Source organism: Mastigoproctus giganteus, chromosome 9, assembly GCF_048544385.1.
Source record: "Mastigoproctus giganteus isolate SK-2022 chromosome 9, ASM4854438v1, whole genome shotgun sequence".
Lineage (NCBI taxonomy): Eukaryota > Metazoa > Arthropoda > Arachnida > Uropygi > Thelyphonidae > Mastigoproctus > Mastigoproctus giganteus.
Window position 1 is genome coordinate 51,160,798 of NC_143583.1, and position 23,828 is coordinate 51,184,625.

At 38.4% G+C, this 23,828-nt stretch overlaps 1 protein-coding gene across 5 annotated transcripts in view; it reads left to right on the forward strand.

Moving 5' to 3' along the window:
• Positions 1 to 23,828, forward strand: part of LOC150080216 (histone-lysine N-methyltransferase 2C-like) — a 1,301,638-nt gene that overhangs the window by 247,987 nt on the left and 1,029,823 nt on the right. For all 5 annotated transcript variants that reach the window (XM_090381514.1, XM_090381519.1, XM_090381517.1 and 2 more), the window contains exon 14: positions 21,487 to 21,574. In XM_090381514.1, the coding sequence (XP_090237640.1) occupies positions 21,487 to 21,574 (88 nt within the window). The remainder of the gene's footprint in view (positions 1 to 21,486; positions 21,575 to 23,828) is intronic.

A 23,828-nucleotide genomic window follows, 5' to 3' on the forward strand; every position in this document is an offset into this window, starting at 1 on the left:
CTAATAAGGGCTGGTTGAATAGATTTAAAATCCAGGGAGAAGCTGCAAGTGCAGATCAAAGAGCCGAAACTTTCAAAAAAGAACTTGTTAAAATTATTGAAGAGGGGTATTGTGTGTTATACTTCTCAACAAGTTTTTAACATAGATGAAGCAGGACTTTTGTGGAAATGAATGCCTAAAAGAAGTTTCATATTGAAAGAAGAAAAACACATACCAGGTTTCAAAGTGGCGAAGGATCGGTTGACTTTATCGTTGGGTGGTAATTAAACTGCGGGGGATTTAATATTAATACCCCTTTTAGTTTATTTGGAAGAGGGCCAAAGTTCAACCCAAAATCGACACCTTTTTCATAATTAAATTCATCAATTAAATTAAATCAATTTAGATCAATTCAATTCACGATTTTAATTGGAATTTTAAGTTTAATTTTACCACATAATTATATACGTATGTAATGCGGAATATTTTATATGTACAAATATTTGAATATTAAATAATTTGACCGACATTTGTGCATCTTTTCACTACCGCTTATTATTGATTAGGAAATAGCGTATGGCACCGACTGCAACTCACAAATACATATGTTACTTTATGGGAATGTGGAGCTCGCTTAGCGCGGATTCACTTAGTGCTCTATTTTTCCGGAACGCATTATCAGCGTTAACCGGGGGTCACCTGTATAGCAAAAAATAGTGGCCTGAGAGGAGAGCCCTGTGGGACTCCCCCTTTGTATAGGGAAAGTGGAGGAGTAACTTCCTTCAAAAAGAACTCTGCTTTTCCTGTTGTCGAAGAAGTTAGATATAAGTGATAAGGCATTACTTGATAAACCTATGTCCTTTAATTTGAGACAGTATTAATGGATTCTGTCCAGATGGGCACACAGCTTTAACTAGATCTGGCAGAAGAGGACTTTAATGAATTGCTATGTTCATACATACCCAGGAGTTGACAAATGAAGATTTAATGGAACTAGAATGAGGCTTGAGGACAATGCTACTGAAGAACAAGTAGAAGAATGCAAAGGATTTTCTTTAAAGCAAATGGCAGAGAACTTTAATTTGATGGAAAAGTCACTATCATTATATGAGTTCCAGGATCCAAACTTAGGTAGATTTATGAAGGTGTTTGCACATGTATGTGAAGCAATGTCATGTTACAAAGTTATTTATGATGAAAAGAAGCACACAATGCAAATTTCACTGGATTCTTTTTTTCAAGAGAATTGATAAGAAATAAGAAGACATAGATCCGATACCATCAAAATCTTTAGGTGTTATTGGACTAGCCTTTGAAGAAGCACTACTCACCTTTCTATAATTCTTCCGACAATGATTAATCATAAATTGCTCAGGCTTATTTAATGTAAAACAACATAATTTAAAGTTAAAATGTGATTTTTACTCTAAGAAGTTCTGTTTTTTGTTTCCTTTTATTTTTTATTAATTTGAGTAAAATTTTTATGTAATATGGTAACATGCACTTTGTACTAGTTTTCAGCACAATAATTTCTACTTATAAACAAATTTGACTTATGACCAGACAGTTTGACTTATGTCAGAACCTAACCCGTTTGTAAGTAGGGGAATACCTGTAATCCATTTTTGCCTGCACCACAGGTTAAAAAAAAAAAAAAAAAAAAAAAAAAAAGATATTTGCATCTTTGGGTTGCTGCATGTATGTACTCAATTTGAGAGAGATTGGTAATAATAAAAATCAACTATTCTTCTTAAGAAATTCACAGTGTGCTGCTTGAAATTATTTTCAGTTTCTCACTCATACTCAAGATCGCTGTTTCATCTTTTTGTCATAATCGCTACACAGCTTGATGTATATGAGCTATACATTGAAACAAGCAATTTTTAGCATTAGTAAAGGCACATGATGCAAGAAAGCAAGCTTATATAGCATCATCCAAAAAAAGGAGAAAAAAAAATCTTATTTCACCCATCCACTTACTCCAAATGTTTGTGTAGTTCTGCCTCAAATCTGTTTAAGATATCAACTTCTACGACAGATGGAAGTTTGTTCCAGCAGTCAACCACCTGCTGGCTAAAGGCAAACTTCCACACAACTGTTTTTCCTCAATTTTAATTTATGCCCTCTCAGGCGATTATTCTGAGCAAGAGGTAGAGTCCCATCAGCATTGAGCATGCTCAAACCATTCAAGGCTTTATACACCTCAACGAGATCACCTCGCAGGTGCCTAGTCTCCAGACACTGTAATGCAAAACTTAAGCGGTTCTTTTCCAGCAGCTCTACATCCTTCTTAAAATGAGGCCTCCAGACCTGTATACAATACTCAAGGTGTACCCTGACCATTGCCTTATACAAGGGGATAATCACCTTCTTATCTCTCCTAGAAAAATTCATTCCTGTATATCATTGACAAGACACCATGCGCTACTCTTGCAGACTGATCTGAACTGCTCAGAACACTTCACATCTGCCTGCACAATTACCCCCTAGGTCCTTTTCATTCTATCACTGTCAGTGTAGTACCACACAGTTGACACAATACTCTAGGGTTACTGCCTCCCATATGCAGTACTTTACATTTGTCAATGTTAAACTGCAGTTGCCACCTCTCAGCCCATCTGCTCAACTTTTCTATATCCTGTTGCAGAAGTGTACTGTCATTAGTATCATTAATAACCCTGCCAACCTTCATATCATCTGCAAACTTGGACCTTAAGCCCAATATACCATGATCAATATCATTAATAAATACAGAAAACAACACTGGACCTTGAGGGACTCCACTAATAACATTAGTCCACAAAGAGCAGTGTCCATTGATTACCATTCTCTGTCTTCTCCAACTCAACTATCCCTTTATTCATAGCAGCAATTTACCTCCAACGCCACACTGCTCCAATTTGTGCAGCAGTCTTCCACGTACAACAGTATCAAAAGCCTTTCTAAGATGCAAATATATAATATCAAAATTATTCTCTGCATCCAATTGCTTTCTGACCACATCATAGTATCCAATCAAATTGGCCAGACAAGACTTCCCCTTAACAAAACCATGCTGTGTCTGAACTATAATTGAAGTCTTGTCTAGATGATCCTGCAGTGCTTCTTTAACCAGTGCCTCCATTAATTTCCCTGGAACAGAAGCTAAACTAACTGGTATATAATTATTTGTGTCGTCCTTTGATCCTCCTTTGTGAATTGGGGTCATATATACACATCTCCAGTCCATGGATACCTCCCTTCAGTCCAAGGAATCACTCATAATTATTGCTAAGGGTTTGCTTCCTTCCTTTGCTGCCTCTTTTAATATTACTGGATAGATACCATCCACCCCAGGTGCCTTTCTTATGTTTATCTTCAACAATTTCTCCTCCACTTTGCCCTCAGTTATTACAAAATCATCTAGCTCACTGCCCAGAGTTTAATTCACCTCTGGCATTCCCCTCCCTGAATAACTCCTTATGTGTTATTAATGTATATGCAAAATACTCATTTAATTTGTTAGCTACCTGAGCAGGATCATCAACAGTTGAACTTTGATTTCAAGTGGACCAATCTAATTCATCTTCTTCCTTTTAGAGTTTACATAAGGGAAGAACTCTTTGTTGTTTGTCTTTGCATCCTTTGCCAAAGGTTTCTTGTAATCTTCCTTTGACTGCCTAATCTCCTTTGTGAACTATTTACAGACCAGCTTATATCTATCATAGGCTTCTGTGTCATCTGTTCATTTATATGTATCCAATGCATTTTATATGTATCCCATGCAGTGTTGAGTCAGTTTGGTGTGACATAAGCATTGGGAGATCAAAATTGAGAGTAGGAGTGTGCTATAGGCCTAATGACTCTGATGAGTATAATAAGAAACTGTACAGGGAAATAGAGTGGCCAGTAAATCAGAGAGTCTTTATATGGGAGATTTTAATTTCCCAGATATTGACTGGAATTTGGGGGCTGGTCACTCACACACTAGCAGGGCTTTTGTGGATTTATTGGATGATTGTTTTCTACATCAGCATGTTCGGGAGGCAACTAGAGGGAGTAATACTCTTGATTTGATTATCAGCAGTGATTCTTCATGCATTAAGAATCTGCAGATAAATGAACCGCTAGGTGACAGTGATCACAGTGTGCTGAAGTGGGATTTACTCAAAGAGGTAACTACCATTAGGGGTAAAGGGAAGGGTTATTGCTTCCGTAAAGGCGACTACGATAGAAAGAGACAATTTTAAATTCTATACAGTGGGACCAACTGATGATGTTACCAACAGCAAATTCAAAATGGGAAGCATTCAAAGAACTTATCTTGGAAGCTACTAGGCTTTACATACCAACTAAGAAATATTGTTCAAGGTTTAGGCCTAAGTGGATGTCAGATGAACTAATGAGACATATGGCAGAGAAGAAAAATGTATGGGATACTTACAAATTAACACATGACACAGAAGCCTATGATAGATACAAGTTGATATGCAACCAAGTTACAAAGGAGGTTAGGCAGGCGAAGGCAGATTACGAGAAATCCTTGGCAAGGGATGCAAAGAAAAACAGCAAAGAGTTCTTTACTTATGTAAACTCTAGAAGGAAGGGGATGAATCAGATTGGTCCACTTGATATTGATGGGTCAACTGTTGATGATCCTGCTCAGGTACCTAACAAACTAAATGAATATTTTGCATCGACATTCACACATGAGGAGTTATTCAGCGAGGGGAATGCCAGAGGTGTATTCAACTCTAGCAGTAAGCTACAGAATCTTGAAATAACTGGGAGTAAAGTGGAGGAGAAACTGTTGAAGATAAACACAAGAAAGGCACCCAGGGTGGATGGGATCTATCCAGTTATATTAAAGGAGGCAGCAAAGGAAGTAAGCAAACCCTTAGCCATAATTATGAGAGCTTCCTTGGACTCAGGGGAGGTACCCATAGACTGGAAATGTGCAAATGTGACCCCAATTCACAAAGGAGGATCAAAGGCTGACACAAGTAATTATAGACCTGTGAGTTTAACTTCTGTTCCAGGAAAATTAGTGGAGGCACTGGTTAAAGAAGCACTGCAGGATCATCTAGACAAGAAGACTTACAGCTCGGACACAGCATGGTTTTGTTAAGGGGAAGTCTTGCCTGACCAATTTGATTGGGTACTATGATGCAGTCACAAAAGAACTGGACTCAGGGAATAGCTTTGATATTATATACTTGTATCTTAGAAAGGCTTTTGATACTGTTGCACATGTAAGACTCCTACACAAATTGGAACAGTGTGACATTGGAGGCAAGTTGCTGTTATGGATAAAGGGGTGGTTGAGGGGGAGAAGACAGAGAGTGGTAAGCAATGGACACTGCTCATCGTGGACTAATGTTATTAGTGTAGTCCCTCAGGGTTCAGTGTTGGGTCCATTATTGTTTTCTGTATTTATAAATGATATTGATGATGGTATATCAAGCTTAATGTCCAAGTTTGCAGACGATACAAAGGTTGGCAGGGTTGTCAAGGACACTACTGACACTATGCTGCTGCAACAGGATCTGGAAAGGTTGAGCAGATGGGTTGAGAGGTGGCAAATGAAGTTTAACATTGACAAATGTAAAGTACTACACATGGGAAACAGCAACCCCAGAGCGACGTATCAACTCTGTGGTATTACACTGACAGTGGTAGAGAATGAAAGGGACTTGGGGGGTGTTTGTGCAGGCAGATATGAAGTTCTCTGAGCAGTGCAGACGGGCTGCAAGAGTAGCTCATGGAGTATTGTCAATGATATACAGGAATTTTTCCAGCAGGGATAAGGAGGTGATTATTCCCTTGTATAAGGCAATGGTCAGGCCACACGTAGAGTACTGTATACAGGTCTGGAGGCTTCATTTCAAGAAGGATGTAGAGCTGCTGGAACGAGTACAGAGAAGGGCAACAAGATTAGTGAATGGAACAAAGGGGTGCTCTTACGAAGAAAGGCTTAAGTTTTGCAAATTACAGTGTCTAGAGACTAGGCACCAGCGAGGTGATCTGATAGAGGTGTATAAAGCCTTGAATGGTTTGAGCATGCTCAGTGCTGATGGGATTCTTCCTCTTGCTCAGAACAATCACCTGAGAGGGCATAAATTCAAATTGAGGACAGACAGATGTAGGATAGATGTGCGGAAATTTGCCTTTAGCCAGCGGGTGGTTGGTTGGTGGAACAGACTTCCATCCCTTGTAGTGGAAGTTGATAGCCTAAATAAGTTTAAGGCTCAGCTGGACAGGTATTTTGAACGAACAGAGGGGTGAAGTGGGTTTTTTTTTTTTTTTTTTGGCTTATCTGCATAAGCTTGCTTTCTTGCGTCAAATGCCTCTACTATTGCTAATGCTAATGCTAAATCTCATTAGTTCATCTGGCATCTATTTAGGCCTAAACTTTGAACAACATTTCTTAGTTGGTAAGAAAAGTCTAATAGCTTCCAATGTTAATTCTTTGAGTGCTTCCCATTTTGAATTTGCTGTTGGTAACATCATCAGTTGGTCCCACTGTATAGAATTTAAATACTGTTTCAGACCACCGTAGTCACCTTTATGAAAAAAAAAAAACTCTTCCCTTTACCCCTGATGGTAGTTACCTCTTTGAGTAAATCTCACTTAAGCACACTGTGATCACTGCCACCTAGTGGTTTTGTTATCTGCAGATTCTTAATGCATGAAGAATGATTACTGATAATCAAATCAAGAGTATTATTCCCTCTAGTTGCCTCCTGAACATGCTACTGAGAAAACAATCATCCAATAAATCCACAAAAGCCTTGCTAGTGTGTGAGTGACCAGCCCACAAATTCCAGTCAATATCTGGGAAATTAAAATCTCCCATTATAAGACTCTCTGATTTACTGGCCCACTCTATTTCCCTGTACAGTTTCTTATTATACTCATCAGAGTCATTGGGCCTATAGCACACTCCTACTCTCAATTTTGACCTCCCAATGCTTATGTCACACCAAACTGACTCGACACTGCACTGTCCAGCTATGTCGACTGGCTGTATTTCCTTGGATTTTGTGTTTCTTAACTAATAGCATAACCTTTCTCCCTTCCTATCCTGTTTATCCTTCGTGTACACATTGTTCTCTCCAAATTCTATTTTCTGCATTCCTTATATCTGCGTGATACCACATCTCTGTTATTAAACAATATCTGCCTTTGATGTTTTGATGAACATATCAAATTCGTCAAATTTATTTACCAAAGTCCTAGAATTGGTGTGCATGCAAGTATACATGCACCTATTCCTTTTCTTAGCTACCCTAACACAGTCCATGTATTTACTTGTTCTGCAATGACTTCCAGCAGTCTCTGAAATCCACTGCACCTTGTTTTCCAGTCTGCTGCTCATTTCAATAGAAGCAGTGCAAGAATCACTCCCAGCAGCACCTCTCCCAGCAGCTACTGTTAATCTATTAGTCTGTGTATCCCCCAACAAGCTTTCAATTTTCTGACCCACCTAAAACTGCCTCGATAGCAAATATTCTTGCACCCTTTCTATTTAAATGTATCCACTTGGTAGTATCTATGGTTCGACTGTTGATGATCCTGCTCAGATAGCAAACAAACTGAATGAGAATTTTGCATCTAAATTCACACATGAGGAGTTATTGAGGTTTGAAAATGGCAGAAGGTTATCAAATTGTAGCAGGGTGCTTAATGATTTTGTAATAACTGAGAGCAAAGTGGAGGAGAAATTGTTGAAGTTAAATCTAAGAAAGCACCTGGAGTGGATGGGATCTATCAAGTTATATTAAAGGAGGAGGCAAAGCAACTAAACAAACCCTTAGCCATAATTATGAGAGCATCCTTGGACTCAGGGGAGGTCCCCATGAACTGGAGATGTTCAAACGTATCCCCAATTCACAAAGGGGGATATCGAAGGTTGACACAAGTAATTACAGACCAGTTAGTTTAACTTCTGTTCCGGGTAAAATAATGGAGTCACTGGTTAAAGATGCATTGCAGAATCATCTAGACAAGACTGCAGCAATAATTCAGACACAGCATGGGTTTGTTAAGGGAAAGTGTTGTCTGACAAATTTGATAGGATATTATGATGTGGTTACAAAGGAACTGGATGTAAAAAATAATTTTGATATCATCTATTTGGATTCCAGGAAAGCTTTTGACACTGTTGTGCATGGAAGACTATTGTACAAATTTGAGCAGAATGGTATTAGGGGTAAGTTGGTACCATGGTTGAGTGGGAGAAGACAGAGGGTGGTAATTAATGGGTGCTGCTCTTCGTGGACTAATGTTATTAGTGGAGTCCCACAGGGTTCGGTGTTGGGTCCTGTGTTGTTTTGTATATTTATCAATGATATTGATGAAGGTATATCAGGCTTAGTGTCTAAGTTTGCAGATGATACAAAGGTTGCATGGTTGTTAATGACAGTAATGGCAGTGTGCTACTGCAACAGGATCTAGATAATTTGGGCAGATGGGCTATGAAGTGGCAACTGAAGTTTAACCTTGACAAATGCAAAGTATTGCATATGGGTAGAAGTAACCTCAGAGAAACGTACCATCTGTACCGTGACAGAATTGCAGACACTTTCAAATTCAACCTTTTCACCTTAACTAAAGGCTTTTTTTCAACATTGACCTGTACTTGTTAAGTAATTCTGCCACATTATTATGTACACTTAAGGTGGTAGAAAATGATAAAGATCTGGGAGTAATTGTGTAGTCAGATACGAAGTTTTCTGAGCAACGCAGACAGGCGGCCAGGGCAGGTCATGGGGTTTTGTCAATGATATATAGGAATTTTGCTAGCAAGGAAAAGGAGGTGATTGTCCCTCTGTATAATGGAATGGTTAGGCCACGCCTTGAGCACTTCGTACAGGTCTGGAGGCCTCATTTTAAGACGGATGTAGATTTGCTTGAGCGTGTACAGAGAAGGGCAACAAGATTGGTGGGGGGAATGAAGGGATCCTCTTACCAAGAGAGGCTTAAATTCTTCAAATTGCAGTGGCTGGAGACTAGGCATCTGCGCGGTGATCTGATTGAGGTGTATATGGCCTTGAATGGGTTGAGCATGCTGAATTCTGATGGGATCCTTCCACTTGTTCAGATTACGAACCTAAGGGGGCATAAATTCAAATTAAGAAAAGACAGATGTAGAATAGATGTGCGGAAATTTGCCTTTAGCCAGCGGGTGGTTAATTGCTGGAACAAACTTCCATCTGTCGTTGTGGAAGTGGATAGGTTAAATAAATTTAAGGAGGAACTGGACAGGCATTTGGAGGGAATGTTGTGATTTTATTTTTTTTTTTGGCTAATGCTGCATAAGCTCATACACTTGCTTTCTTGCATCACATGCCACTACTACTACTATCCTATCCCGGTTGAAGTAGTCTCTCCTGTTAACAAGCACAAACCAGGCTGAGAAAAATTCTGCCTCTTGATCCTTGCGCAATCTCTCCTGGACCGAATTGATTGACATGGCTGTCATCATATACTCCCTCCTATTGTGTCTGGACAGAATTGCAGACACTTTCAAATTCAACCTTAACTAAAGGCTTTTTTTCAACATTGACCTGTACTTGTTAAGTAATTCTGCCACATTATTATGTATAATTGTGCATATCTTCGTGAGAGAGAGAGTATCCATATTTAAAATATTATTTGATGTTTAATACTTGCAATCTGTGCAAAAACTTCTATTCTGTTTTCTTGCATTGCTGCCCATTCAGTAAACTGTGTGTATAAGTTGAGTCACTATTTAAAGAAGAGATTAGCCATCAAGAGAAGAGTTATATTTAAGTATCTTTAGGAACAAAAGAGTAATATTTAAGTTGAGTGTCAGGCAGCATTTGATTGAAGATTGCTATTAAAGGAGGCCACTTGCATGTTTGAAAGCTAAACACTGTTATTAGCATTTTGTTATGTTTTCCTCTAGCAAGTAGTAACAGAACGTAGTTAATTCCTCCTGCAAGTAGTTACAGAACGAGAAGTATGGTACTATTCAACACAGGTATTGCAATAGTCAAAAAAAAAAAAAAATAAATAAATAAATAAAATTAAATGAAAAAAATAAATAAATAAAAGAAGCACTACTGTGTTATGCTTTTCTGTCTTAAGTGCCTGTGGGCTGTATCCTCCAGTGAGAGTGACAGAGCTTGATCTTATGCTCTTTAGAAACAGCTACATTTATCCACAAGTCTACTAAAGTTACTAATATTGTTTTTAATCAAATAAACACCCAGATGGTAAATCTCTTATGCATTAAAAACGAAAGGCAGTATTGTGACTGGTGGAACTGTTTGAAGGAACTAATTGTGCTATTGAGTTTTTACTGAATAACAGATTCACCATCTGGGCAACGTTATTTGATTAAAAATGCTGGTAGTAACTTTAGTCCAACCGATGGATAAATGTAGTTGTTTCTAACAAGCATAAGTCCAAGCTCTGTTACTGTCACAAGAAGGAATTGTCCATCCTCTGACATGGAATGGGTCATTTCTGTTAATTAGATTCATTCATATTAAAGACAGAAAAGGCATAATGCAGAATACTCTTATTTATTTTTTTTTCTTTCAAACTAAAATGGGAAGTTAATGTAACTTAATGTAAGCTCTCAAGTGCACAGTTACCAAAATCTGCTCATTAAGGAAGAAACCCCTGGACCTGATGCTAGGAGCTAGGTATTCCTGTAATATAGTTATGAAATACTAAAAGCTAATGTAACTTGAGGCTGCCAGATGAGAGATTACTGAAATCTGACCATTGGGAAAGAAATGTGTTGTTTACCTAATTTAAATTTCCAAATTTTCTGAATCCTCAAGTAAAGAAATTAGGAGAGGACTGTATGCATTACGGTGCAGGCTGGATTGCGACCTCAACACAGCTACTGTTCTCTTTCTACACATCGTTCCTACATTTAAAGAATCATATCAGGAGCCATAAGAACATTTCTGTAAAAACAGAGAGAAGGGGAGCGTGCTTCAAAAGAGTACCTCCAACTCTTTGTGGATGAAGTTTTTTCCCAGAAAAATCGGTGCAGATTAGTAGGACCATTGCAGTGAGTGAAAATCCCACTGTCATTCTTTATCTGCTCCCCCAACTCTAGAAATTAAAAAAAAAAAAAAATATATATATATATAGTATGAATCAGAGCTGTAATACTCAATACGTTCTACGTTGATATTAATATTTGTAAAATAATAAGAGGAGTTTACCTCAATATATGGAATACACTTAAATAGAAAGGGTGCAAGAATGTTTGCTAATGCTATCAAGGCAGTGTTAGGTGGGTCGCGTCGGAAAAATGCAAGATTAAGGGGATACAAGGACTAATAGATTAACAGTAGCCACTGGCAGAGGTGAAAGTGATTCTTGCACTGCTTCTATTGGAATGAGCAGCAGCTTGGAAAATAAGATGCAGGATATTTCAGAGACTGTTGGGAGTCATTGGGCTACAAGTAAACACATGGGTTGTGTTAGGGTAGCTAAGAAAAAGAACAGGTGCATGTATACTTCCGTGTACACCAATGCTAGGAGTTTGGTAAATAAATTTTATGAATTTGAGGTATTGCTCAAAACATCAAAGGCGGATATTGTTGGGATAACAGAGACGTGGTGTCACACAGATATAAGTAATGCAGAACTGGAATTTGGGGAGTACAATATCTACAGAAAGGATAGACAGGATAGGAAGGGAGGAGGGGTTATGCTGTTAGTTAAGAAACACAAATCCAAGGAAGTGAAGCCAGTCGACATCGCTGGACAGTGCAGTGTTGAGTTAGTCTGGTGTGACATAAGCATTGGGAGATCAAAATTGAGAGTAGGAGTGTGCTATAGGCCTATGACTCTGATGAGTATAATAAAAAACTGTACAGGGAAATAGAGTGGGCCAGTAAATCAGAGAGTCTTATAATGGGGGATTTTAATTTCCCAGATATTGAATGGAATTTGGGGGCAGGTCACTCACACAATAGCAAGGCTTTTGTGGATTTATTGGATGATTGTTTTCTACATCGGCATGTCCAGAAGGCAACTAGAGAGAGTAATACTCTTGATTTGATTATCAATAGTGATTCTTCATGCATTAAGAATCTGCAGGTAAATGAACCACTAGGTGGCAGTGATCACAGTGTGCTGAAGTGGGATTTACTCAAAGAGGTAACTACCATTAGGGGTAAAGGGAAGGGTTATTGCTTTCGTAAAGGCGACTAGGATGGTCTGAGACAGTATTTAAATTCTATACAGTGGGACCAACTGATGATGTTACCAACAGCAAACTCAAAATGGGAAGCATTCAAAGAACTTATCTTGGAAGCTACTAGGCTTTACATTCCAACAAAGAAATATTGTTCAAGGTTGAGGCCTAAATGGATGTCAGATGAACTAATGAGACATATGGCAGAGAAGAAAAATGCATGGGATACGTATAAATTAACATGTGACACAGAAGCCTATGATAGATATAAGTTGATCTGTAACCAAGTTACAAAGGAGGTTAGGCAGGCAAAGGCAGGTTACGAAAAATCTTTGGCAAGGGATGCAAAGAAAAACAGCAAGGAGTTCTTTACTAATGTAAACTCTAGAAGGAAGGGGATGAATCAGATTGGTCCACTTGATATCGATGGTTCAACTGTTCATGATCCTGCTCAGGTAGCTAACAAATTAAATCAATATTTTGCCTCTACATTCACACATGAGGAGTTATTCAGGAAGGGGAATGCCATAGATGAAGTAAACACTGGCAGTGAGCTAGATGATCTTGTAATAATTGAGAGTAAAGTGGAGGAGAAATTGTTGAAGATAAATACAAGAAAGACACCTGGGGTGGATGGGATCTATCCAATTATATTAAAGGAGGCAGCAAAGGAAGTAAGCAGTCCATTAGCCATAATTATGAGAGCTTCCTTGGACTCAGGGGAGGTACCGGGAGATGTACAAATGTAACCCCAATTCACAAAGCATTAGCATTAGTAGAGGCATTTGATGCAAGAAAGCAAGCTTATTCAGCATCAGCCAAAAAAAAAAAAAAATAAAAAAAAAATAATAAATAAATAAATAAAAAAAAAATAAATAAAATAACCACTTCCACTTCACCCCTCTGTTCGTTCGAAATACCTGTCCAGCTGAGCCTTAAACTTATTTAGGCTATCAAATTCCACGACAAGGGATGGAAGTTTATTCCACCAACCAACCACCCGCTGGCTAATGGCAAATTTCCTCACGTCTATCCTACATCTGTCTTTTCTCAATTTGAATTTATGCCCTCTCAGGTGATTATTCTGAGCAAGAGGAAGAATCCCATCAGCATTGAGCATGCTCAAACCATTCACGGCTTTATACACCTCTATCAGATCACCTCGCTGGTGCCTAGTCTCCAGACACTGTAATTTGCAAAACTTAAGCCTTTCTTCGTAAGAGCACTCCTTTGTTCCATTCACTAATCTTGTTGCCCTTCTCTGTACTCATTCCAGCATCTCTACATCATCCTTCTTGAAATGAGGCCTCCAGACTTGTATACAAGTCTGGAGGCCTCATTGTGGTCTGACCATTGCCTTATACAATGGAATAATCACCTCCTTATCCCTGCTAGAAAAATTCCTATATATCATCGACAGTGCACCATGATCTACTCTTGCAGCCTGTCTGCACTTCTCAGAAAACTTCATATCTGCCTGCACAACCACCCCAGGTCCCTTTCATTCTCTACCAATGTCAGTGTACTACCACAGAATTGATACGTTGCTCTGGGGTTGCAGTTTCCCATATGTAGTACTTTACATTTGTCAATATTAAACTTCATTTGCCACCTCGAAGCCCATCTGCTCAACTTTTCCAGATCCTGTTGCAGTAGCATAGTGTCAGTAGTGTCCTTGACAACCCTGCCAACCTTCGTATCGTCGGCAAACTTGGACATTAAGCTTGATATACCATCATCAATATCATTTATAAATACAGAAAACAATAATGGACCCAATACTGAACCCTGAAGCACTCCACTAATAACATTAGTCCACGATGAGCAGTGTCCATTGATCACCACTCTCTGTCTTCTCCCCTTCAACCACCCCTTTATCCACAGCAGCAATTTGCCTCCAATGCCACACTGCTCCAATTTGTGCAGCAGTCTTCCATGTGCAACAGTATCAAAAGCCTTTCTAAGATCCAAGTATATTATATCAAAGTTATTCCCTGCATCCAGTTCTTTTGTGACTGTATCATAGTATCCAGTCAAATTGGTCAGGCAAGACTTCCCCTTAACAAAACCATGCTGTGTCTGAGCTATGACTGAAGTCTTGTCTAGATGATCCTGCAGTGCCTCCATTAATTTTCCAGGAACAGAAGTTAAACTAACAGGTCTATAATTATTTGTGTCGCCAATTGATCCTGCTTTGTGAATTGGGGTTACATTTGCACATCTCCAGTCCATGGGTACTTCCCCTGAGTCCAAGGAAGCTCTCATAATTATGGCTAAGGGTTTGCTTACTTCCTTTGCTGCTTCCTTTAATATAACTGGATAGATCCCATCCATCCCAGGTGTCTTTCTTGTATTTATCTTCAACAATTTTTCCTCCACTTTACTCTCAGTTATTACAAGATTCTCTAGATTACTGCCAGAGTTGAATACACCTCTGGCATTCCCCTCGCTGAATAACTCGTCATGTGTGAATGTCGATGCAAAATGTTCATTCAGTTTGTTAGCTACCTGAGCAGAATCATCAACAGTTGACCCATCGATATCAATTGGACCAATCTGATTCATCCCCTTCCTTCTAGAGTTTACATAAGTAAAGAACTCTTTGCTGTTTTTCTTTGCATCCCTTGCCAAAGATTTCTTGCAATCTGCCTTCGCCTGCCTAACCTCCTTTGTAACTTGGTTACAGATCAACTTGTATCTATCATAGGCTTCTGTGTCACGTGTTCATTTGTATGTATCCCATGCATTTTTCGTCTCTGCCGTATGTCTCATTAGTTCATCTGACATCCACTGAGGCCTAAACCTTGAACAATATTTCTTAGTTGGTATGTAAAGCCTAGTAGCTTCCAAGATAAGTTCTTTGAATGCTTCCCATTTTGAATTTGCTGTTGGTAACATCATCAGTTGGTCCCACTGTATAGAATTTAAATACTGTCTCAGTCCATCGTAGTCGCCTTTACGAAAGCAATAACCCTTCCCTTTACCCCTAATGGTAGTTACCTCTTTGAGTAAATCCCACTTCAGCACACTGTGATCACTGCCACCTAGTGGTTCATTTACCTGCAGATTCTTAATGCATGAAGAATCACTACTGATAATCAAATCAAGAGTATTACTCTCTCTAGTTGCCTTCTGGACATGCCGATGTAGAAAACAATCATCCAATAAATCCACAAAAGCCTTGCTATTGTGTGAGTGACCTGCCCCCAAATTCCACTCAATATCTGGGAAATTAAAATCCCCCATTATAAGACTCTCTGATTTACTGGCCCACTCTATTTCCCTGTACAGTTTCTTATTATACTCATCAGAGTCATTAGGCCTATAGCACACTCCTACTCTCAATTTTGATCTCCCAATGCTTATGTCACACCAAACTGACTCGACACTGCACTGTCCAGCAATGTCGACTGTCTTCACTTCCTTTGATTTTATGCATTTCTTAACTAATAGCATAACCCCTCCTCCCCTCCTACCCCGTCTGTCCTTTCTGTAGACATTGTACTCCCCAAATTCCAGTTCTGCATTCCTTATATCTGTGTGACACCACGTCTCTGAAATCCCCACAATATCTGCCTTTGATGTTTTGAGAATACCTCAAATTCATAAAATTTATTTACTAAACTCCTAGCATTGCTGTACACGCAAGTATACATGCACCTGTTCTTTTTCTTAGCTACCCTAACACAACCTATGTGTTTATTTGTACCCCAATGATTCCCAGTAGTCTCTGAACTATCCTGCATCTTATTTTCCAGGCTGCGGCTCATTCCAATAGAAGCAGTGCAAGAATCACTTTCACCTCTGCCAGTAGCTACTGTTAATCTATTAGTCCTTGTATCCCTCCAATCTAGCAGTTTTCCGACCCACCTAACACTGCCTCGATAGCGTCAGCAAACATTCTTGCACCCTGTCTATTTAAGTGTATGCCATCCCCGTAGAAGCAGATTGAACCTTGCACAATCCTTCTAGGGGCCGAATTGATCGACAGGGCTCTCATCATATACTCCCTCCTATTGTGTCTGGGCAGAATTGCAGACACCTTCAAATTCAACCCTAATTCACAGCTTTTTTTCAACAGTGACCTGTACTTGTTAAGTAATTCCGCTGGTCTCCTACTCTTAATATCATTAGTGCCAACGTGTACAACTATATCACCTTTTGTGCCCTTAAAAGATGATATCCACTCTACAACGTCATCAACCTTTGCCCCTGGCAGACATGCCCTGGTCCTGTTCCATCTATCCTTTTTACAAAGCATGTTTCCCGTTTCCCTGACAATAGAGTCTCCAAGAACTACTAGTTCCTTTGGGACCAGCACATTCTGCCTTGGGGGCTGCTGCTGTGTTGCGCAATGACCAAGTGCAAGCTCTGGCATTGGTGTGGGCAGCTGAGAGCTTGATGGGCCCCTCACTTTTAATGCTTTGAGGGCATCCACCCTGTCCTTCAAGCTCCATATAGGCCCATAACAATACTGAGTTGTCACCTGATTTCCTTACACTTCTTGCATCACGCATGCACAAAGACAACCCCCATGGCAGTATCATGTCCCACACCCGACTGCTCCACAAACATCAAGCAATTAGTGCATTTTAATGGGCTGTGATTCAGAGGGCAACTGCCCCCCCCTCAGTTCTCCCCTGAGCCACAGCACTCCCATTAGCTTGAGCCTTTTGCTTTGCTGCTCTGGTCAAGAGTCATGATTTCGTTTTAATTTCAATAAAATTTCAATTTCAGTACAAAATTAAAACCCTTAACTTATATCTCAACACAGTTATAACTCAATATTTATGTTTCAGTATCGAGTGTTATCTACGAAATCCCTTTATATAACTTCCGTATCAAGTTAAGTATTAATTATTTATTTTTTACTAATTATTTATGTTACGTAACCCAAGTCGTTATATGTATAGTTAAAAGTACAATTTAATTGACAATGAAGTTCAACAAGATTAATTATCTGATTAATTTACAATATTATGTACTATACTATACTATACTATATTATGCTTATGCTATCTATTTCGAGATATTTTGTATCTCGTAGCAATGGCGGCTATTTACGAATGGTAAACACGTGGATTTGATACCCTTTCCAATACTAAGTAATACCTTCAAAATCTCGATCTAAGTTACTTTAATCTAAGTATCGTAAATAAGAATATAAAACTACTCTAGAAAATTAGTTAATATGCCAATTTAAGCTAATAAAACAGAAAATAAATCAGAAAAAACTTCTCTGTTCCAGGATTGGTAAAAATGTACGTCCGCACAGGCTACCCTTGTTCTCGGTTTCGGATCAAAGGAGGATCAAAGGCTGACTCAAGTAATTATAGACCTGTGAGTTTAACTTCTGTTCCAGGAAAATTAATGGAAGCACTGGTTAAAGAAGCATTGCAGGATCATCTAGACAAGACTTCACTTACAGCTCGGACACAGCATGGTTTTGTTAAGGGGAAGTCTTGCCTGACCAATTTGATTGGGTACTATGATGCAGTCACAAAAGAACTGGATGCAGGGAATAGCTTTGATATTATATACTTTGATCTTAGAAAGGCTTTTGATACTGTTGCACATGTAAGACTGCTACACAAATTGGAGCAGTGTGACATTGGAGGCAAGTTGCTGCTATGGATAAAGGGGTGGTTGAGGGGGAGAAGGCAGAGAGTGGTAATCAATGGACACTGCTCATCGTGGACTAATGTTATTAGTGGAGTGCTTCAGGGTTCAGTGTTGGGTCCATTGTTGTTTTCTGTATTTATAAATAATATTGATGATGGTATATCAAGCTTAATGTCCAAGTTTGCAGACGATACAAAGTTGGCAGGTTTGTTAAGGACGCTACTGACGCTATGCTGCTGCAACAGGATCTGGAAAGGTTGAGCAGATGGACTGAGTGGTGCCAAATGAAGTTTAACATTGACAAATTTAATTACTACATATGGAAAACAGAAACCCCCAGAGCAATGTATCAATCTGTGGTTCTACACTGACAGTGGTATAGAATGAAAAGGACCTGGGGGTGGTTGTGCAGGCAGATATGAAGTTCTCTGAGCAGTGCAGACGGGCTGCAAGAGTAGCTCATGGTGTCTTATCAATGATATACAGGAATTTTTCTAGCAGGGATAGGGAGGTGATTATTCCCTTGTATAAGGCAATGGTCAGGCTGCACCTTGAGTACTGTATACAGGTCTGGAGGCCTCATTTCAAGAAGGATGTAGAGCTGCTGGAACGAGTACAGAGAAAGGCAACAAGATTAGTGAACGGAACGAAGGGTTGCTTTTACGAAGAAAGGCTTAAATTTTGCAAATTACAGTGTCTGGAGACTAGGCACTGGCGAGGTGATCTGATAGAGGTGTACAAAGCCTTGAATGGTTTGAGCATGCTCAATGCTGATGGGATACTGTCTCTTGCTCAGAATAATCACCTGAGAAGGCAGAAATTCAAATTGAGGAAAGACAGATGTAGGATGGATGTGTGGAAATTTACCTTTAGCCAGCGGGTAGTTGGTTGGTGGAACAGACTTGCATCCTTTGTTGTGGAAGTTGATAGCCTAAATAAATTTAAGGTTCAGCTGGACAGGTATTTCGAACGAACGGAGGGGTGAAGTATTGTAGTTTTTAAATGTTTTTCACCAACCTTATGTAGAAATAAAACACAAAGAAAACGAAAACTGGAATCTTGATAACTGTGTATTTATAATAAATTATATTTGTCTGTATTTACAATAAATTATATTTAACTTTACAACTAAAATATATGAAATATACATGTAAAATATACATTAAAATATACTGGGTTAAGAACAATAAAATACATTAAAATATACTAAATTAAAATCGCACACTAAGGCAATAAGAAGTGCGGACTATGGTAAGTCCGCTGTGGCCGAGCATTTTTGGGAGAAGCAACACCACATCTCCCCAGACGAGGCTATCATCACCGATCGGGCGAATAAGTTCTGGGACCGCAAGTGGCTTGAGAGTTTGTGGATCTGTTCCACAGTGAACATTAATAGAGATAGAGGAATGCGGATCCATCCCCTCTTTGAGGCTACTATCCTCAGAAGGGATGAACTGTTCCACATGACCCACTCTCGAGCCACTTCCGATTCCATAACACAAGAGAACGGAACACGTGGGAATGAAATACGTGATGAGTACCGTGAACCTGCTGGTATTTAAAGACGCACCGCAGAACAAAGAAAATACCGCTGAAGAAGAAGGCAGGAGCCTTCGAAAGCTTTAGTTTTATCGATTTTAATTTAGTATATTTTAATGTATTTTATCGTTCTTAACCCAGTATATTTTAATGTATATTTTATACGTATATTTCATATATTTTAGTTGTAAAGTTAAATCTAATTTATTGTAAATACAGACAAATATAATTTATTATAAATACACAGTTATCAAGATTCCAGTTTTCGTTTTCTTTGTGTTTTATTTCTACATAAGGTTGGTGAAAAACATTTAAAACTACAATATGAACATACCCAACCTCAGAGGCCTGTTTGAAGGAGGGGTGAAGTGGAAGGGTTTTTTTTTTTTTTTTTTGACTGATGGTGCATAAGCTTGCTTTCTTGCATCATATGCCTCTACTAATGCTGATTCTAATAGTATGTAGAACACTTCCGTATAATATTCTCCAAAAATGAAAAAGTCAACAACTTACCGTTACATTAGAGTAAAATATAAATAATTATAAACCCATTTAACACAATTCAAATCAATTTAAAACAATTAAAAATCAATTTAACGCAGTTAAAAAGAATCTAACGAAAATATTCAAAATGATTTTCCTTCCTGAAGCTGACAATGTTTTTTTGACCGTATGCCGTGATCACAGGAATGAAAATGAATTTTCATTCCTGTGATCACGGTATGCTGTGGTCACAGGAATGAAACACTTCACAGGTATGCCGTGGATACATATTAATTGTTAATGCGGGGTAATTATTTTTGAAGGTCACTGTCAGGTGACTTGCCATCACTGTTAAAGGGCTTTAGTTGGAGGTATAGTTAATATTTAGAAAATTTCTACTCCTTTTCGTGAGCTCAGTCTGAGAAAGTAGGATTCCACATGTGTTGTTCAGGTTGTTTCATTCCATTCAATTTGCAGATTGACCTCTGGACACTAAGTTTTACATACAGAATTCATAGCAAAACTGTATGAAATGGTACACTATTGCTTGATTAACTAGTATAAATTCCCAAGAACAAGAATTCCCAACTAAAAATTCCCAAGAAAAAGAATGCTTTCAGGTAGCAGCTAGGAATCATTTATCAGAGACCTTATCAGAGAAAATTCCAGGTATTCTGAGTCTGGATTCAAGTTTATTTAAGGAAGACCAATTTTATAATCCCTAACATTAAATTGGCAACAATTTCTGTGTACATTGTATGGCGTGCATGTGTGTGTGAGTGAGCCTTGATTCCACAGCATATGGAAATCAAGGCTCATTTGGGGGGAACATGTTCTTGTGGTAAAAGAGATGGATTATGCCAGTCTGCTATAGCTTAGCACTTTTGGAAGGAGGGCACCAAATTTCCTTCCATCGATGCTACCATTATAGGAGGGTCTCGCAAATTTTGCCTAAAAGTGGTTTGAGGCTTTGCGGACTCTATTTAAATTTAACTTTAATCGGGATGAAGACCTTTCCATTCATTTCTTCTTTGAGTCAGTGATTCTTAGATAGGATAGGTGCTGGCACCTCTTGAATCTGAAGCTATTTCTTATTTACAGAAGTATAGGGATATTTATTAAGATGAATATCTTAATTTTATTGGACATCCTATGTTGTGGATTTGCGTTAGAGTTATTCCGATATCTTGAGTGATTGCTGTGATGTGCTCAGAAATTCTGTTGATAGAGAAAATGTATTTTTTTCAAAAGTTGCAGATTTTATATGATGTATTTTTAATGCTTTTAGAGCTGTTTTTAAAGTGTATTATCATAACACAGTTTTGATAAGACACTACAGTTGCTCATTTATTAAAGTAATAATTCCTTTAATTGTTCATTTACGTACTAGAAACAGATACTCATTTTGTGATGGATATTACCTACAGAGAAAGTGTCCCATTTAAGACCATGATTAAGGCAAAAACTACTATGTTGACTAGACTTGATAAAAACATCTGAATTGGATGTTTGTTTGTGTTTACTATGTTTAATAAAAATTCTTTAAATTAATATCCCTGTGTTTAAACTGTTCTTTAGTAACTTTGTTTTAATTTTTAGGTCATTGGTTACATTATTTGTGGAATAGTGATAATGTTAATAAATATATAATATATATACAAGGTAGCACTGGTTTATATGCTTTTCTCACTTAGATTCATCCATGTAGACTGTGATCCAAGAATTATGCAACAAAAAGAACCAGCACCATATGTGTGTCCAGTGTGCAGTAGCCCTAATCAGGTGAAATACAAATATTTTCCTCCCTTATTTTATATAATTTTCATTGCAAATGCTAGGCTGATTTCTGTGAAAATGTCACTGATACTACTTTTTTATATATTTACTGTAGATTATTTGTATATTTATAGAATATTTTATTGTAGATAATTATTCACTCTAGATTTCTTTTGCCTCAAAGATGGCACCTGTTCAGAGACTTCTCCATCTGGAATCTCCTCTGGTTTAAAGTCTGTCAAATTCATCTTTTGCCTCCATCATTCTCCCAAATCTGTTAATTACTTGAAACTCTTTGACTTCCTTTCTCAACTTTCTTCTCACTGTTGCCTTTCCTAACAGTAAAATAACTTTCCTTGGTGATTTTAATGCTCACAATTCCAGCTGGCTTCAGTTTTATAGTTATACAGACCCAGCTGGCACTGAGATGCTGAGACTTTTGTTGTTAGTAATAACCTAAAAAAGCTTGCTCATTTACCTACCAGAATACCACAGAATCTTAACCATACACCCAACACTTTCAATCTTTTCTTCATAAGACAACCTTCGTTGTTATTGTTATTTGGTTTTTAGGAGCATTAGCAGCTAAGGCCATATTTCTCCGGGGATATGCGGTGGTCATTCCCTGGCTTTTCCGCATCCTCCGTATTTGGTGGGCACGGTCTCAAACCCCGGTCTAATCATGAAGCGTGTGCTATGCATTGCTGCTCCTGCCCACCTGGCTACGGAGATGCCCACAACCTTCGTAGTACATAGTCAATGCTAGTGGTCAGTGTTCACAACATGGTGGTTTCTTTGATGAGCCTCACTCTAATGGCCATTCTCAGCCTTGTGTTGTTTGGCATTACAGTCAGTTCTACTATAACACGCATTTTAACAATGTGAATTTGCACCAGTTCGACTGATATATTAGGGAACAATGCAAGCATAATGCGATTTTCATGTTGGCTCATGCACAATTTCATCTGCGAGTAACACCAGGTGAACGCAAAACCTGGCACCAAGCTGAATGTAGTGAGCTGTGCAGCAATACGTACAAGTTTACGAAGCCTAAAAAATATCAAATATCAAATGTGTGAGAGAACTATATTTCCCATTTACTGCAGTTGTAGTGGTCGGAGACACACTGTTGTAATTCGCTGTATTAATAAGATAACAGGTGATATTGTAGGCCCACTTATGTTTTTGGGAGCTCACATTTTTCTGTTCGAACAGAAATTTTGTGAGGTGGGATAGCATGAGTGGAGGAGCACGTTTTTGGAGGTCACTACTATAAAACAATAAAAACAATTTGCAGTTCCTGGGTTATTGGGCTTTTCTGTTAGTGCAATCTAATTATAAACAGATAGTCAACTTGATCTTATTGCATTTGGGATAATGCCAATAGCTGGAATTCTGTGGGTTTTTACATTATTATAGTTAAATGTGTTTTCCTTTCCATGAAATCTTCAATCATATAAAAAACATAAATAAATTTTCAGAATTTTCTCTTCATTCCTATCTTTTAAGCTTCGTAAACTTGTTACTCCATATCGCACTTGTGCAATTTGTGCATGCCATGTTCGTTGTTATTGATTGCTTATCTTTTTTTTTACCATTTTAAATTTTACAATAAAAAAAAAACCAGTGAACAGTAATATAAATTAGTATGTATATACAAATGTATATTAGTATGTATGTATATTTGTATTAGTATGTATATATGTATTATAGTGCTATATTTACTGTAATATTTATTTATTTATTAGAAATTTAAGATGTTTAAACCTGTGTTAGCAATTTTATTGAGTTTATAACTTTTTTTTTTTAGTGTTTTACTTACTAGACTGAACATTTTTTTTGAGTGCTCTGCCCCTATCCCTCTTTTTCTCATAAGCCCTATTATTTTCAATGCTTGACATACCATAACACAAAGATTTTGTGTTATGGTAGGCACCTGTAAATGGTGAGAGGACCTTCCATTATGATGCTACTGTGCTTCCAGATTAGCATCATTGGGATCCAGTGCCCACAATCTAGATTACAGGCTAATAGCATAGGAATCTGGTTTGTTTGCCATGCACTTTGACCCATGGAAATATGGAAAGGGGGGGATCCTGGTGGTTGAGGGAGCCCAGCTTCAACACACCATTTTGGCCCTTGCTTCGACAAGACTGGTGTTCCTGGATAGCTCAGCCAGGATCAATTGCCTAGTGGGTTTGCCTGCGAGGGTCACCCATGTCAATGCCATGCTCCTAGCCTCATGGTCTGAGGGACAGGA